The sequence below is a fragment of the Sus scrofa genome, chromosome 5, assembly GCF_054392235.1.
Source record: "Sus scrofa isolate SSC_HxYL_T2T_F1_AM1 chromosome 5, Sscrofa_HxYL_maternal_Yorkshire_Landrace_v2.0, whole genome shotgun sequence".
NCBI classification, from domain to species: Eukaryota; Metazoa; Chordata; class Mammalia; order Artiodactyla; family Suidae; genus Sus; species Sus scrofa.
Window position 1 is genome coordinate 49976667 of NC_139387.1, and position 16398 is coordinate 49993064.

At 36.3% G+C, this 16398-nt stretch overlaps 1 protein-coding gene across 4 annotated transcripts in view; it reads left to right on the plus strand.

The window, feature by feature from the left end:
- Positions 1–16398, plus strand: part of IPO8 (importin 8) — an 82899-nt gene that overhangs the window by 64467 nt on the left and 2034 nt on the right. For 2 of the 4 annotated variants that reach the window (XM_003126400.6, XM_005664009.4), the window contains exons 21-24: positions 3682–3902; positions 6614–6819; positions 12451–12654; positions 15000–15116. In XM_003126400.6, coding sequence (XP_003126448.2) covers positions 3682–3902; positions 6614–6819; positions 12451–12654; positions 15000–15116 — 748 coding nt within the window. The remainder of the gene's footprint in view (positions 1–3681; positions 3903–6613; positions 6820–12450; positions 12655–14999; positions 15117–16398) is intronic. The other 2 variants (XM_084956429.1, XM_084956430.1) reach the window with 1 other exon arrangement.

The following is a 16398-nucleotide window of genomic DNA, read 5'->3' on the forward strand; positions in this document are numbered from 1 at the left end:
CTTAATCCATGTTGAGTTTATTTTTGTGTATGGTGTTAGGAAGTGTTCTTTTTCATTCTTTTGCATATAGCTGTCCAGTTTTGCCAGCACCACTTACTGAAGGGACTGTCTTTACTCCATTGTATATTCTTACCTCCTTTGTCATAGATTAGTTGACTGTAGGTGTGTGGGTTTAATTTTGGGCTTTCTATCCTGTTCCACTGATCTATATTTTTGTCTTTGTGCCAGTACCATATGATTTTGATGATTATAGCTGTGTAGTATAGCCTGAAGTGGGAGCCTGATTCCTCCAGTCCCATTTTTCTTTCTCGAGATGACTTTGGCTATACTGGGTCTTTTGTGCTTCCAAACAAACTTTAAAATATTTTGTTCAAGTTCTGTGAAAAATATCCTTGGTAATTTGATAGGAATTGCATTGAATCTATAGATTGCCTGGGATAGCATAGTCATTTTGACAATATTGATTCTTCCAATCCAGGAGCGTGGTATGTCTTTCCATCTGTGTCATCTTTGATTTCTTTCATCAGTGTCTTATAGTTTTCAGAGTATGGGTCGTTTGTCTCTTTAGGTAGGTTTATTCCTAAATACTTTATTCTTTTTAATGTGGTGATAAATCAGATTGTTTCTTTAATTTCTCTTTCTGATCTTAAATTGTAGTATATAGAAATGTAGCCGATTTCTGTGTGTTAATTTTGTATCCTGAGACTGCCAAATTCATTGATGAGCTCTAACAGTTTTCTGGTAGAGTCTTTAGGATTCTTTAGGTACAGTATCATGTCATCTGCAAATACTGATAGTTTACTTCTTCCTTTCCAATTTGGATTCTTTTTATTTCTTTTTCTTCTCTGATTGCCATGGCTAGGACTTGCAAAATTATGTTGAATAGTAGACACCCTTGTCTTGTTCCTGATCTCAGCGGGAATTCTTCCAGCTTTTCACCATTGAGAATGATGTTAGCTCTGGGTTTGTCATATATGGCCTTTATTATCTTGATATAGGTTCCCGCTATGCCCACTTTCTGAAGGGTTTTTCTCAGAAATGGGTGTTGTATTTTGTCAAAGCCTTTTTCCACGTCTATTGAGAGTTTTTATTCTTCAGTTTGTTAATGTGGTTTATCACACTGATTGATTTGTGGAGATTGAAGAACCCTTGCATCCCTGGGATAAATCCCACTTGATCATGATGTACAATCTTTTAATGTGTTATTGGATATGATTTGCTATTATTTTGTTCAGGATTTTTGCGTCTATGTTCATCAGAGTAATTGGCCTATAATTTTCTCTCTTTTTTTTTGTGGTATCTTTGTCTGGTTTTAGTATCAGGGTGATGGTGGCCTCATAGAATGAGTTTGGGAGTGTTCCTTCCTCTGCCAGTTTTTGGAATAGTTTCAGAAGGATAGCTGTTAGCTCTTCTCTAAATGTTTGCTAGAATTCGCCTGTGAAACCATCTTGTCCTGGACTTTGGTTTTAATCACAGTTTCAGTTTCAGTACTTGTGATTGGTCCATTCATCTTTTCTATTTCATCTTGGTTTAGTCTTGGAAAATTGTCCTTTTCTAAGAATTTGTCTCTTTCTTCTAGGTTGTCTGTTTTATGGGCATGTAGTTGCATGTAGCAGTCTCTTATGATCCTTTGTATTTCTGTGATGACTGTTGTAACTTCTCCTTTTTCACTTCTAATTTTATTGATTTGAGTCCTCTCTCTTTTTTCCTGATAAGTCTGGCTAGAGGTTTATCAATTTTGTTGATCTTTTCAAAGAACCAGCTTTTCATTTCATTGATCTTTTCCATGGTTTTCTTCATTTCTATTTCATTGATTTCTGCTCTGATCATTGATTTCTTTCCTTCTGCTAACTTTAGGTCTTGTCTATTCTTCTCTCTCTAGCTGCTTTAGATGTAAAGTTAGGTTAATATAGTTTATTTGTGTATATTAACAATGAAATATTAGAAATATTATAAAAATATAAAAAAACAACTAGTTGAGCAGTGTGGAGGTTCCTCAGAAAACTAAATATAGCACTACCATATGATCCTACTCCTTGGCATACGTCTGGACAAAAGTATAATTGAAAAAGATACATATGCCCCTATGTCGACAGCAGCACTATTCACAATAGCCTACACATGGAAACAATCTAAATGTCCAACAACAGTTGAATAGATTAAGAAGATGTACATATGTATGGTGGAATTCTACTCAGCCATTAAAAAAGAACAAAACAATGCCCTTTACAGCAGCATGAATGCAGCTAGAGATTCTCATACTAAGTGAAGTAAGTTAGAAAGACAAATACTATGAGATATCACTTACATGTGAAATCTAAAATATGGTATAAATGAACCTATATACAAAACAGAAACAGTCTCACGGACATAGAGAACAGACTTAGGGTTGCCAAGCGGGGAGAGGGAAGGAGTGAGATGGACTGGGAGTTTGGGGTTCGTAGAATCAAACTGTTACATTTAGAATGGGTAAGCAATGAGGTCTTACTGTATAGAACATGAAACCGTATCTAATCTCTTGGGAAAGACCATGATGGAAGATAATATAAGAAATGGAATGTATTTATATTTGTATGACTGGGTCACTTTGCTATACAGCATAAATTGGCACAACATGGTATCAGCTGTACCTCAATAAAAAATTAAAAATTAAAAAAAGCTATTAGGAAATATTTCTAATAAATTAATCAGTATTGCACTTTAGAATTAGTCATGTGATTTTATTTTAGTATGTGAATTCCACCATTTTCTTCAATCTTTTACTTATACCAATAGTAATTTTCTTTTTAAAATTTTGAGTTATATTTGACATATATTAATTTCAGATGTACAACATAATGATTCTGTGTTTGTAAATACTGTGAAATGTTCATGGCAATGTCTAGATAAATCCTTCACCATACAAAGTTATGAAATTTTTTTCTTGATGAGAAACTTTTAATAATTTCTCTTAGCAACTTTCAAATATACAATGCATTATTATTAATTGTACATGTTGTGTATTACATCCCTGTGACTTTATTTTTTTTTAGGAATTTTCTTTCTCAAAAGGAATCCTAATCACATCATGCTTATTCTTAGTCTAATTTATTAACAATTGACCCTTGAACACTGCAGGAGTTAGAGGCACTCACCCTCTATGCAGTCAAAAATCTGTATATAACTTGCAGTTGGCCCTCTGTATACATGGTTCCTCCCTATCCATGGATTCAACCAATCACAGCTAGTGTAGTTCTATAGTATTTGCTGTTGAAAAAAATCTGCATGTAAATGGACTCATCTAGTTCAAACCCACATTGTCCAAGGGTCAACTGTGTTTCTAAATTGATTTATCAAAGAAAAACTCCACCTTAGTCATTTTAACTTAAACATGGAAGTGATTGAGTCTACATTTGGATTATTGCCATCATTTGATTGTAGACTCTTATCGGACAGTCTTCAGCTAAATGTAATCTTCAGTTTCAAAGGGAAGGAGACATATTGATATTACTCCAGGACCTCTTTTTGGCCATTTACTAACTCTGGGTTTTTAGGAGAATAGAAATTTTGTTTAATAATTCTAAAAATGATTGAAACACAAAAGCTTTATTGTCATTGAGTATCTTATTTACTGATTACACTAAATGAACATTCATCTTTCTGTAGGAGTTACTGAGATTCTCTTTTTCTTTTTTGTTCTAGTGCATTCCACTCTTTGTTCAACTTGTTTTGGAGAGATTAACCCGAGGGGTCAAAACCAGTGAGCTTCGTACTATGTGTCTTCAGGTTGCTATTGCTGCCTTGTACTACAACCCTGATTTGCTGCTACATACTTTAGAACGAATTCAGTTGCCTCACAACCCTGGGCCTGTAACTGTACAGTTTATAAATCAGTGGATGAATGATACAGATTGTTTTCTGGGGTATGTACTTGTCTTTTGGAATTTACATTGCGTTTCTGTTTCTGGAAAGCTGATTTTTTTATATGTACCTTAATAGCATGTGGAAAGAGAATTTTTATGTCCTAAGAATTATTTTTAGTGTACTGTTAACTATATTAAATTTTTAGAAAATTAAGAATGTATTTTAGCAGTATAATATAGTGGAAAGAATGCAGGCTCTGAAAATTAGATATGGGCCTTGTTTTTGACTTCATGTTATACCTCTAGGCAACAAGAATTGTGTCCATCTGGGTTCCATGACTGTTAAGTATCTGTGGGTAACATAGATATATAAATAGCATTCTAAATGGAGCTGTGTTTCTAAGAAAAGCACGAGTATGGTAGAAATATAATGTACTGTCTCAGGATATTGAACTCTGTAGATCTCAAGAGAGCCTATTTTTTAGTGTGAGATCAGAGAATTGTTAGCTAAGGCCCCAGTCCTGACCTGATAGGAGAGTTGGGCTTTATGTGAAGCAGTCTCCTAGCTTTTCAACAAAGGAAAGGTGAGATCCTAAGTAGTAGTTACATGCCCACCTCAAGTGACCCAACACATGTAAATGACTGTTGTGCTGGAATTTGAGCTAGACTGCTGATTAATTTGTTTAAAACATTAGAAATAATTTGTGTTCTTTTTAAGTTTTATAAACTTTCATTTAGAAAAATTTTCTGAGGGGAAAAGATTTCCAGCAGGAATAGTTACGACACTGCCAAGTGGTGGGGAGATGATGGAGGCTGGAATTAGGATGGTAGAAGAGGAATGGGGGAATATATTTATGAGCTGTTGTGTGCATTCTAATTTTTCTACTGCAGGAGACTGAATTTGTCCCTGAATTAGATTTCTTATTAAAACTTTGAAAGGAAGAATATACTTTAAAAAGAGATTGTGCTTAAAAGTTATCTCTGACAAAGATTTAGGGAGTGGAGATTTAGTCATTCACAGTTGGTCTGCGGATCTCTTTATGAGTATCTATAAGCAACTTTCTAAAAGCAGAAAATCTTTCTCAGCTACTGAATAGATTGGGCACGCTCAGATTGTGCACCTCTGGATCCTTTAGAGCCCCACTTTGATAATCATCTTTCCTACTGTGATCTTCTTGACACTAGTAGTGGACACTACTAGTTAGAAGCTACACGGATGAGGAAGTCCTCAGGCCAAACACAGTTCCTGTTATGGTACACTGCTTTAGCATTAGTGACATGAATCAGTCAAGCAGTGAAAATAATGAAGAATAGCGGAAGTTAGTAATATATTCATCGTTGGATTTATTGTCTTTTACTCTCATTTTGATTCACTGCCAATGAATTTTTTGGTTCATGCTCGCAATTTTAGGAGTGTTATACTAATATAGTAGTTTTTTATTCTCAATATTTTTAACTTTAAACAATTTAGAAGAAACAATACAAAAATGTGTGTAATGCTTATCAGTCAAACTTTTTTTCTTCAGAATTAAATTTTCCTTATCCTCTTTTATAGCAAAGGATGTTGAATAGATTTACATATAGCTCTAATTTTAGTTAATTAGGCGCAGGTTTTTTTTTTTTTTTTTTTTTGATCTATTTAGGGCTGCACCCATGGCATATGGAGGTTCCCAGGCTAGGGGCTGAATTGGAGCTGTAACTGCCAGCTTACACCACAGCCACAGCAATGCCAGATCCGAGCTGCATCTGTGACCTACACCACAGCTCACGGCAACAATGGATCCTTAACCCACTGAGCGAGGCCAGGGATCGAACCTTCGTCATCATGAATGCTAGTCAGATTCGTTTCCACTGAGCCATGACGGGAACTCCTAGATGCAGAGTTTTTGAAGTAGCTTTTGGCACCTGGGGTTAGTGTATGGTTTATGTGCCAAGAAACCTTGGAGACCCATCCAGTGAAGACAGTCTAAGAAACTCCTTGTTTCTCCCCATAGGATAGGAATTTTATGCTGTTAAAATATAAATATTCCTGCTTTAATAAAACTTATTATGCTAAGGCCCAGATATAGTATAATTTATCATAAATAAATAATATATCAAGGAGTTCCCGTCGTGGCGCAACGGAAACGAATCCAACTAGGAACCATGAGGTTGCGGATTCCATCCCTGGCCTCGCTTAGTGCATTAAGGATCTGGCGTTGTTGTGAGCTGTGGTGTAGGTCACAGATGCAACTCAGATCTGGCGTGGCTGTGGCTGTGGCGTAGGCGGAGGCTACAGCTCCAACTGAACTCCTAGCCTGGAAACTCCATGTGCTATGGGTGCAGCCCTGAAAGGACCAAGGAAAAAAAATTACATCAAGATTCACCGTATTTTTTTTCATTTATAATAATTTTTATTTTTTTCATTATAGCTGGTTTACAGTGTTCTGTCAATTTTCTACTGTATAGCAGAGTGACCCAGTCACACATACATACATACATTCTTTTTTCTCACATTATCATGCTCCATCATAAGTGACTAGACATAGTTCCCAGTGCTATACAGCAGGAAGATTCACCGTATTAATTGCAGACTTCCCATAGGTCTTTGATAGTGATAATTGAGTTACAATATTTGATTTACATAGGATTTCATATAGTATAAAATGGGAATACCTCTGTATTACTCCATTAAATGAACCTTAGAGTATACTATAGACATTCTTTTTTAAAATTTCTTCAGAATTGTCCTCATTTCTCATGTGCACAATTTTTTCCCTTTTAACTTTTAGGCATCACGATCGAAAGATGTGTATAATAGGACTGAGTATCCTTTTGGAATTGCAAAATCGACCTCCTGCAGTAGATGCTGTGGTAGCACAGATTGTGCCTTCAATTCTTTTCCTTTTCCTTGGCCTGAAGCAGGTCTGTGCTACCAGACAACTGGTAAACCGGGAAGATCGCTCAAAAGTAGAGAAAACCGATATGGAAGAAAATGGTAAAGTGTTCTAATTGCAGTGAATGCTAGAATTGATTTTGATTTGAGCATACATTTTCTTTGAATTTTAGTCTATTTGGAGTCATTAAACAGATTTACATTCTTGGCCTGTTACACATTGAACAAATATTTTGGGTTTGGTTGACTTATTATAGTAGTCCCTCCTTACTGTGGTTTTGCTTTCACGGTTTGAGTTACCTGCAGTCAATCAAGATCTGAAAATATTAAATGGAAAATTCCAGAAATAAACAGTTCATAACTTGGTTTATTTTTAATTGAAGTATAGTTGACTTATAATATAATAGTTTCAAGTGTACAACATACATAGTAATTCACTTTTTATGGATTATACTCTGTTTAAAGTTATAAAAAAAATTGGCTATATTCCCTGCACTGTAAAATATATCCTTGTACCCTATTTATTTTACACTTAATAGTTTCTTAATCTCCTACCCTGTCTTGTCCCTACCCACTTCCCTGGCCCCACTGATAGCTACTAGTTTGCTCCTATATCTGTGATTCTGTTTCTGTTTCTGTTTTGTCTTTTATTTTTTAGAATTCACATGTAAGTGTAATATACAGTGTTTGTCTTTCTCTGACTTATTTCATTAAGCATAATAACTTCCAAGTCTATCCATGTTGTTGCAAATGGCAAGATTTTATGCTTTTTATGGCTAAGTAGTATTCCATTTTATCTGTTACCATATCGTTATCTGTTCATTTGTTGATGAGCACTTTGATTGCTTTCATAGTTTGGCTGCTGTGAAATTGGGGTGTGTGTGGATATATACCCAGGAGTGAAATTGCTGGATCATATTTTTAGTTTTTTGAAGAACTTCCATACTATTTTCCATAGTGACTGCACAAATTTACATTCCCACTAACAGTGCATCAGGGTTCCCCTTTCTCCGTCTCCTTGCCAGCATTCGTTATTTGTTGCTAGCCATTCATACTTAGAGGAGTGAGATGATATCTTGCTGTGGTTTTGATTCACATTTCTCTAGTGATTAGTGATGTTGAGCATTTTTTCATGAACCTGTATTTTCTCCCATTTAGTAAATTGTCTTTTTGTTTTGTTTTGTTTTTTGGTTTACTTTGCAGTACAAAAGCTTTTAAGTTTAACTAGGTCCCATTCGTCTACTTTTACTGTTTCCTTTGCCTTAGGAGCCAATCCCTAAAAAAATATTGTTGTGATTTATCTCAAAAAGTGTTCTGCCTATCTTTCCTTCTAGGTGTTTTATGGTTTCTGGTCTTACATCTAGGCCTTTAATCCCATTTTGAGTTTATTTTTATATATGGTATGAGAGAACATTCTAATCTTATTCTTTTACATGTAGCTGTCTAGTTTTTTTAGCACCATTTATTGAGAGACCAGTTTTCCCCTATTGTATATTCTTGCCTCCTTGTTGTAGATGAATTGATCATAAATGCATAGGTTTATTTCTGAGTTCTTCATTCAGTTCCCTTGATCTCTGTATCTTTTTTTGAGCCAGTACTATACTACTTAGATTACTGTAGCTTTGTAGTATAGTCTGAGGTCAAGAAATGTAATACTTCTAGCTTTGTTCTTTTTTTCTCAAAATTGCTTTGGCAATTTAGGATCTTTTGTGGTTCCATATATAGTTTAGGATGATTTGTTCTAATTTTGTGAAAAATGTCATGGGTGTTTTGATAGAGATTGTATTCAATCTGTAGATTGCTTTGGGTAGTATGGGTATTTTAATATTATAAATTCTTTCAATCCACGAATATGGGATATCTTTCCATTTCTTTGTATCATCTTCGATTTCCTTCATCAGTGTTTATGGTTTTCAGAGTATAGGTCTTTCACCTCCTTGGTTAAGTTTATTCCTAGGTACTTTATTCTTTTTGATGCATTATTAAACAGAATTGTTTTCTTGCTTTCTCTTTCTGCAACTTTACTGAATTCATTTATTCTAATAGCTTTTTTGGTGGACACTTTAGGGTTTTCAGTACATAGTATCATGTCATCTGCAAAGAGTGGCAGTTTTACTTCCCTTCCAATTTGGATGCCTTTTATTTCTTTTTCTTGTCTGACTGCTCTGGCTAGGACTTCCAATATTATGTTAAATAGAGGTGGTGAGAATAGGCATCTTTGTCTTATTCTGAATTTAGAGTAAAAGCTTTCAGTTTTCACTGTTATGTATGATGTTAACTGTGGTTTTGTCATAAATTGACTTTATTATGTTGAGGTATGTTTCCTCTATACCCACTTTGATGAGAGTTTTTGTCATAAATGGATGTTGAGTTTTGTCAAATGCTTTTTCTCTATCTATTGAGGTGATCATGTGATTTTTATCCTTTTGAAAAATGTGACGTATCACATTGATTTGTGGCTATTGAACCATTTTAGCATCCCTGGAATAAATCCCACTGGATCATGATGTATGAGTCTTTAAATATATTACTGAATTGGGTTTGCTACTATTTTTTGCATTTATATTCATCATATATATTCGCCTGTAATTTTCTCTTTCTGTAGTGTCTTTGTCTGCTTTTGGTGCTATCATAGAATGAATTTGAGAGTGTTCCCTCCTCTTCAGTGAGAAGGATAGGTATCAGTTTTTCTTCGTAGGTTTGGGAGAGTTCCCATGTTATGCTATCCAATTCTGAATTTTGTTTGCCCAGAGTTTTTAATTTATTTATATTTTTTGTCCTTCTAGGGCCATACCCACGACATATGGAAGTTCCCAGGCTAGGGGGTCAAATCAGAGCTGTAACCACAGGCCTGCTCCACTGCCACAGCAACGCCAGATCTGAGCCTCATCTGTGACCTATGATGCAGCTTGCAGCAACACTAGATCCTTATCCCACTAAGTGAGGCCAGGGATCGAACCTGCATCCTCATGGATACTGGTTGGGTTCGTAACCCACTGAGCCACAACGGGAACTCCTGCTGGAATTTTTTTAAAATATGAAATCAATTTCATTACTAATGACCTCCCTGTTCAGATTGCCTGTTTCTTCCTGATTCAGTCTTAGAAGGTTGTATGTTTCTAGAAATGTTAACATTCCTTCTGGGCTGTCCAGTTTGTTGACATGTAACTGTAGTATTTACATATGATTTTTTTGTATCTCTATGATATCGTTTGTAATATCTCCTCTTTAATTTCTTGTTTTATTTGTTTAGGTCCTCTCTCTTTTTCTTAATGAGTCATCAAATTTGTTTATCTTCTCAAAAAAACAGCTCTTGTTTTCATTGATCTTTTCTATTGTTTTTTTGTCTCTATTTTGTTTGTTTCTTCTATAAACTTTATTATTTCCTTCCTTCTGCTGACTTTGGGGTTTGTTTATTTTTCTTCTCTAATTCCTTTAAATTGTAGGTTAGGTTGTTTGAGATGTTTATTTCTTGACGTAGGCATGTGTCACCATAAACTTTCCTCTTAGAACTACTTTTGCTGCGTCCCGTAGATTTTGAAAAGTTGTGTTTTTATGTTCATTTGTTTTGAGGTATTTTCTGATTTTCTCTTTGATTTCTTTTTCTTTTCTTTCTTTTTCTTTTTTTGCCACACCCATGGAATATGGAAGTTCCCAGGCCAGGGATTGAATTTGAGCTGCAGCTGTGACCTATGCCACATCTGCAGCAATGCTGGATCCTTTACCTACTGCACTGGGCTGAGGATCAGACTCACATCGACGAGAGACAACACTGGATCCTTAACCCACTGCACACACAGCAGGAACTCCCTCTTTGACTTCTTCATTTACCCATTGGTTTTAGTGGCATGTTGTTTAGTCTCCATGTGTTTGTTTTTCTATTTTTCTACCTGTAATTGGTTTCCAATTTCATACTGTTGTGTTTGGAAAAAATACTTAATATAATTTCTATCCTCTCAAATTTGTTGAGGTTTGATTTGTGACCTAGCATGTGTTCTGTCCTTGAAAATGTTCCGTGTGCACTTGAAAAGAATGTGTATTATGCCCTCTTTGGATAGAATGTTGTAGATACATATTAACTCCAACTGGTTCTAATGTGTCACTTAAGAGTACTCTTATTAATTTTCTATCTAGATCATCTGTCCATTGATGTAAGAGAATTTTCAAAGACCTATACTATTATTGTATTATTGTCAATCTCTCCCTTTATATCTGTTAATATTTGCTTTAAAGGTTTAGGTGCATATATGTTAACAAATGTTATATCCTCTTCTTGTATTGAACCCTTTATCATTTTATAATACTCTTCTTTTTTTTTGTTATAGCATTGGCCTTTGTTTTAAAGTCTCCTTTATCTGTTAATAGTATTGCTACTCCTGCTTTCTTGTTGTTTCCATTGTATAAAATATCTTTTCCCATTCCCTCACTTTAGTCTCTGTGTGTCTTTAGCTGTGAAGTGACTCTCTTAACATCTGTTTTGCTAAGTATATGCCAACAATCACAGAATTCTTTTTTTTTTTTTTTCAGTATACTGTAATGTACTATTTCTTATTTTCTTGCTTTGCTTTCTTTTGGCTTATAACTATTATGACTTAAGGGAAATTTTTCTAGTAATATCCTATACTCTCTTGTTGAGTTTCCTGCTGAAGTATAGGCTGATTAATTAGCAAAGGTATCTCTTGCTGACTTTGTAATTATACCTTAATGTGTGTGTGTATGTATTTTTTTTTACATGTATGTGGTCAAAACTATGGTTTCTTGCCTAATCCCTAAAACTACCTTGCAGTTTAATCCAAATGGTAGTTTAATCCAGTATGGTGTGTTTTATAGAACTAGTTTTAGATTAATATTGCCTGGTTTGGGTTTACTCCAGGTGTTTATTCTTAGGTTGATTTTGTCCTGCATTTATCATCTTCCAGTATTTACCGTATTAGACCATCCCTGAAAATAGAAACGGAATCAATGGTGATATCGAATTGAGTTTTCAACTTTTGAACTCACATGTAGCTAGTTATTTTTTCCTTCATATTTCTATATTTTTCTGTTTCTATTATTATTAAATGAGAAATAACCTCATTTGAGCACTTCTGAGCAATTATAATCAACTTGGTTAATTGTTAAGAGACTCACAGAGTTCCTGTCGTGGCTCAGTGGTTAACAAACCTGACTAGCATACATGAGGACTTGGGTTTGATCCCTGGCCTTTCTCAGTGGATTAAGGAACCAGTGTTGCTGTGGCTCTGGCATAGGCTGGTGGCTACAGCTCCGATTAGACCCCTAGCCAGGGAACCTCCATATGCTGTGGGTGTGGCCCTAAAAAAGAGACAACCACAAGAACAGCAAGAAAGACCCAAATTCTCAATGGGAGGTCATTGTTATTGAATACACATCCATTGATTATACAATTATTATCTTTTTTTTTTTTTTAAAGTTACTTTGGGAATCTGGCTAAATGGTATTTTTATATTAATGGATATGAAGCAGCCATAGTAATACAGTAGTAAATCTGGGCCACAGATTTAGGGATGGTTAGAAATTGCTTTCAGTAAGGAGAAAGTCATCTCAGTTTAGCAAACTATAGTAAAGTTAAAATTTACTTTTGTAAATTTATGGAAAAATGTTTGGTAGATTTCCCATTTCCAGATATCATTTTATAATTTTTGTTTTCTTTATGGAATTTATATTTTGTCCTTATGTGGTTTTATTCCTTTTAAATAAATAATGGATTCACAGAGGAGATTTCAAGTGATGAAGAGGAAACAAATGTAACTGCTCAAGCAATGCAGTCAAACAACGGAAGAGGTGAGGATGAGGAGGAAGATGATGACGACTGGGATGAAGAAGTGTTGGAAGAAACTGCCCTTGAGGGATTCAGCACTCCACTGGACCTCGACAGTAGTGTGGATGAATATCAATTTTTCACACAAGCTCTACTAAGTATGTTGTTACTCCATTGAATCTTCAGATTTTTTTTCCCCCAAGCTATTTTTTTTTTTTTTTAATCTTCCTATTAGATGTTGTTTTGGGACCTGCCCCAAATTGGTTTAGATTCTTTTTTTTTTTCTTTCTAGGGCTGCACCCGCGGCATATGGAGGGTCCCAGATTAGGGGTTGAATTATAGATGTAGCCGCTGGCCTGCACTATAGCTGCAGCGACGCCAGATCTGAGCCATGTCTGCAACCTATACCACAGCTCACAGCAACACCGGATCCTTAACCCACTGAGCGAGGCCAGGGATTAAACCTGTGTCCTCCTGGATGCCAGTCAGAATTCGTTTCTGCTGAGCCATGACGGGAACACCTAATTTTCATTTATTTTTAATCATAGAAATCCTCAAACATACACAAAATGAGAGAGAATAGCATAATGAAGCATTTATTACCCAATCCTAGCAGTCTTCATCATTATAGAGTGGCAGGGTGAGGCTGCACATTATCCTCACAAAAGTTATTTCAGGCAAAAAGGTCTGTGTGTATTTTTATCCTCTAGTATAAATGAACAATGACTTTTACAGAAAAGAATGAAGAATCTCATGTATGCTGCTTAAAAATTGTGACCATAAACTTACTAGCAATTCACAATCATAGTGTGAAGGAACAGAGTCCATAAGAGTAAATTTTTACTGCATAAGCAACTTGCCCATTTTGTGCAGCAAAAGACACTATAGATACAGTTAAAGTACTCATAAAAGATTGAGAAAAAATATTTGTTACATATATGTCATAGGCTTAAGGGCCAGAGATTACAAAGGCCCTCTACAAATGAATAGGACCAGTAATACAGGATAAGAATGAGAGATATAAATGGAAAACTTACTGAATTAAAAATAAATAATAAACCAATGAAAATATTTAGAAAATTACTAAAGAATCATAATGAAAAAAATCTCATTAACCTCATTATTTAGACTTTTATAATTATGATGGTACCATGATTTAGCTTATTTCCAATGGTATTTCCAGGTTTTTTTTGTTTGTTTGATTTTTGCTGTTACAAGCAGTATTAAAGTGAACATCCTCCTGTATTGTCACTAACAGGGCAATGGTAGTGTAATATATTGGCATTATTTAGTGTTGTTACAAATACGGTTAATGAAGATAAAACTACCTTTATGTTTTATTGAAATTTAGCGGGAACAAGAAGTAGGAAGTACAGGGACTGATGTTCTAAAGCATGGGGAAAATAGGAGTATAAATGTGGAGATTGGAATGTGGAAGGTGTGCTCCAAGAGAGTTGCTTCTAGACCTGGGTGTATATCATAAAGAGCAAGGAAGCCGTTAAACCTTGGGTGGGTCTCAATATGCATGTTGAAAATGCTCCTCAAGTGATAGGCAGCCAGCTTTGGATCAATCAGCATACAGGGACCACTGCTTAAAGTCTCTGTGAAATAGTAAAATTGTACCAAATTGTACCAGCCTTCAATTCCAGACTGAGGTCGTCTTTATCCCATTGTGCATTAGAGTGTTTTTGAATATTTTTCTATGAAGAGATGACCTTGGGGGTGTGGCAGTTTCCTTCAGGGGAGTTATCAGGTGATGGAGTCCAGAATGACTGAAGGGGGCTAGACTCAGGAACCAAGCATCAGGAAATTACTTATTAAGATGGGAGTAATACAGCCCTGTAGTGGGAGGATGGCATCTGATGGAAGGAAGCATACAGGTAAAAAGACTTCAAGAGAGCAGCACAGAATTGGATGTGGAGCAGGCATGATTAAAGATGATAGGGATTTACAGTGGTTGACTAGGGGACTGACAGAGCTAGTGATGGAAATGGGGAGATAAAGAGGGGCTTGGGAGGTAAAAATGTTAAATTTGGTTATAGTTGTGCTGAGTTTGAGGTGAGCCATCCAATGGAAAAGTCCAGGTAGCTTAGGGAATGATTTTGCCTATAGGTACAAACCTGAGTTTTTGATGCAAAGTGATGCTGAAGGTCCAGGTAGCATGAGAATTCCCGAGGAAAATGGTTACAAATGAGTAGGCATTTCCCCAGATATGGATTTTGGGGAGCATTGACAGTCAAACCCCAGGAAGAAGAGGAGATGGTGGAGGAGACAGAGAACTAGGCAAAGCAGAGATTTGTGATGTTCCAACCTTCCTTTATAGCCTCACACAGGGCGAATACTAAAGTGAGTACTCAGGAGTAATCCTTTGTTGGAATAAGTTTTATCACATATTGTCTGTGATTGTTTCATTGTAATTTGATTGCATCACTAGTTATTTTAGTAATTGTCACTGGATTCCTCTGTCCTTCCTCTTCCCCCTACACACTCCAAAATACAACAGCTGTACAGAATCGGGATGCTGCCTGGTACCAACTGCTGATGGCACCGCTCAGTGAGGACCAGAGGAGGGCACTGCAGGAGGTGTACACACTGGCGGAGCATCGGAGGACAGTGGCAGGTCAGCCAGCATGACTTCCAGATTGGAGCGCATGTGTCAGAGTACCAGTAGTCAGCCTTTAATTTATGAGTCAGATGGCATCTAAATGCTGTTCTAAAAATTGTTAAGGGAGTTCTTGTCGTGGCTTGGTGGTTAACCAATCCAACTAGGAACCATGAGGTGGCGGGTTCGATCCCCGGCCTCGCTCAGTGGGTTAAGGATCTGTCGTTTTGGAGAACTGTGGTGTAGCTCACAGATGTGGCTCGGACCCTGAGTTGCTGTGGCTCTGGTATAGGCTGGCGGCTACAGCTCCGATTAGACCCCTAGCTTGGGAACCTCCACATGCCGCAGGTGCAGCCCTAGAAAAGACAAAAAAAAAAAATTTGTTAGGGACCAACTTTTCAAGATAATAAGGAATTTTCATTATTGTATGATCTCTTTAATCACTTGTAATATCTTAGCTCTGTAAAATACTGTGCGTTAATATGTGCCTTTTAGTGGTGTTCTTGTTTACATCCTTATCCTAATTTGGCCAAAGATAAGACTAAAAGTTGGGATGAATCCTGAGAGGGAGTTAATCAGTGGGTCGCCCACCTAAACATCTAAATAAAGGTATGGATCAAAGGTATTTTATGAGTTCTTGCAAGGGGCTTGTATTCCTGGAAAGGAAATACCCTCCATTTCTATTTGTTGGACTTTCTGTGTCAGTAATTCTTGTTGATTTTCACTTTTGAGCTGGAAAAATTATTTTATGTAGATGTTATTATGGTAACCCCTAGAAAATTAATGGAAAAGATTTGGTGGGTTACAAAAGTATTTTAGTAGGAAATATCATGGAGTGGGAACCTAGAGTCTAGAACCCAAGTCCTTCTGCATCGGCTTAGACTTTCAGTTGTGCACAGATTCTGTATGGAACCTTCTGATGTGAGAAGTCAGTGTGCAGTAGACACTATAGCTTTAAGCCTTGTTTTCATTTTGCTCAGTTTTTGCGAAGTTTTTCCAGGATAGAAAATATAACTTCAGTCTTCCCTCAGTATCTGTGGGGTGAGGGGACTTGGTTCCCAGGCTCCCCCAGATACCAGAAGCCGTGGATGCTCAGGTCCCTTGTAAGATGGTGGAGTGCAGTTGGCCCTCTGTATCCATGGGTTCCGCATCTGCAGACATGGGTTTGTTAAAGGCTGTTCAACTGGGCAGAATAATTATGACCACAGTTCCCATTCCTTCATAGTGCTGACTCTAAAGAATGTAACTCTTTTGAGGTTAAAGAACTTTGTCACCTTAAATAATCTTCTCTTTTCCCCTC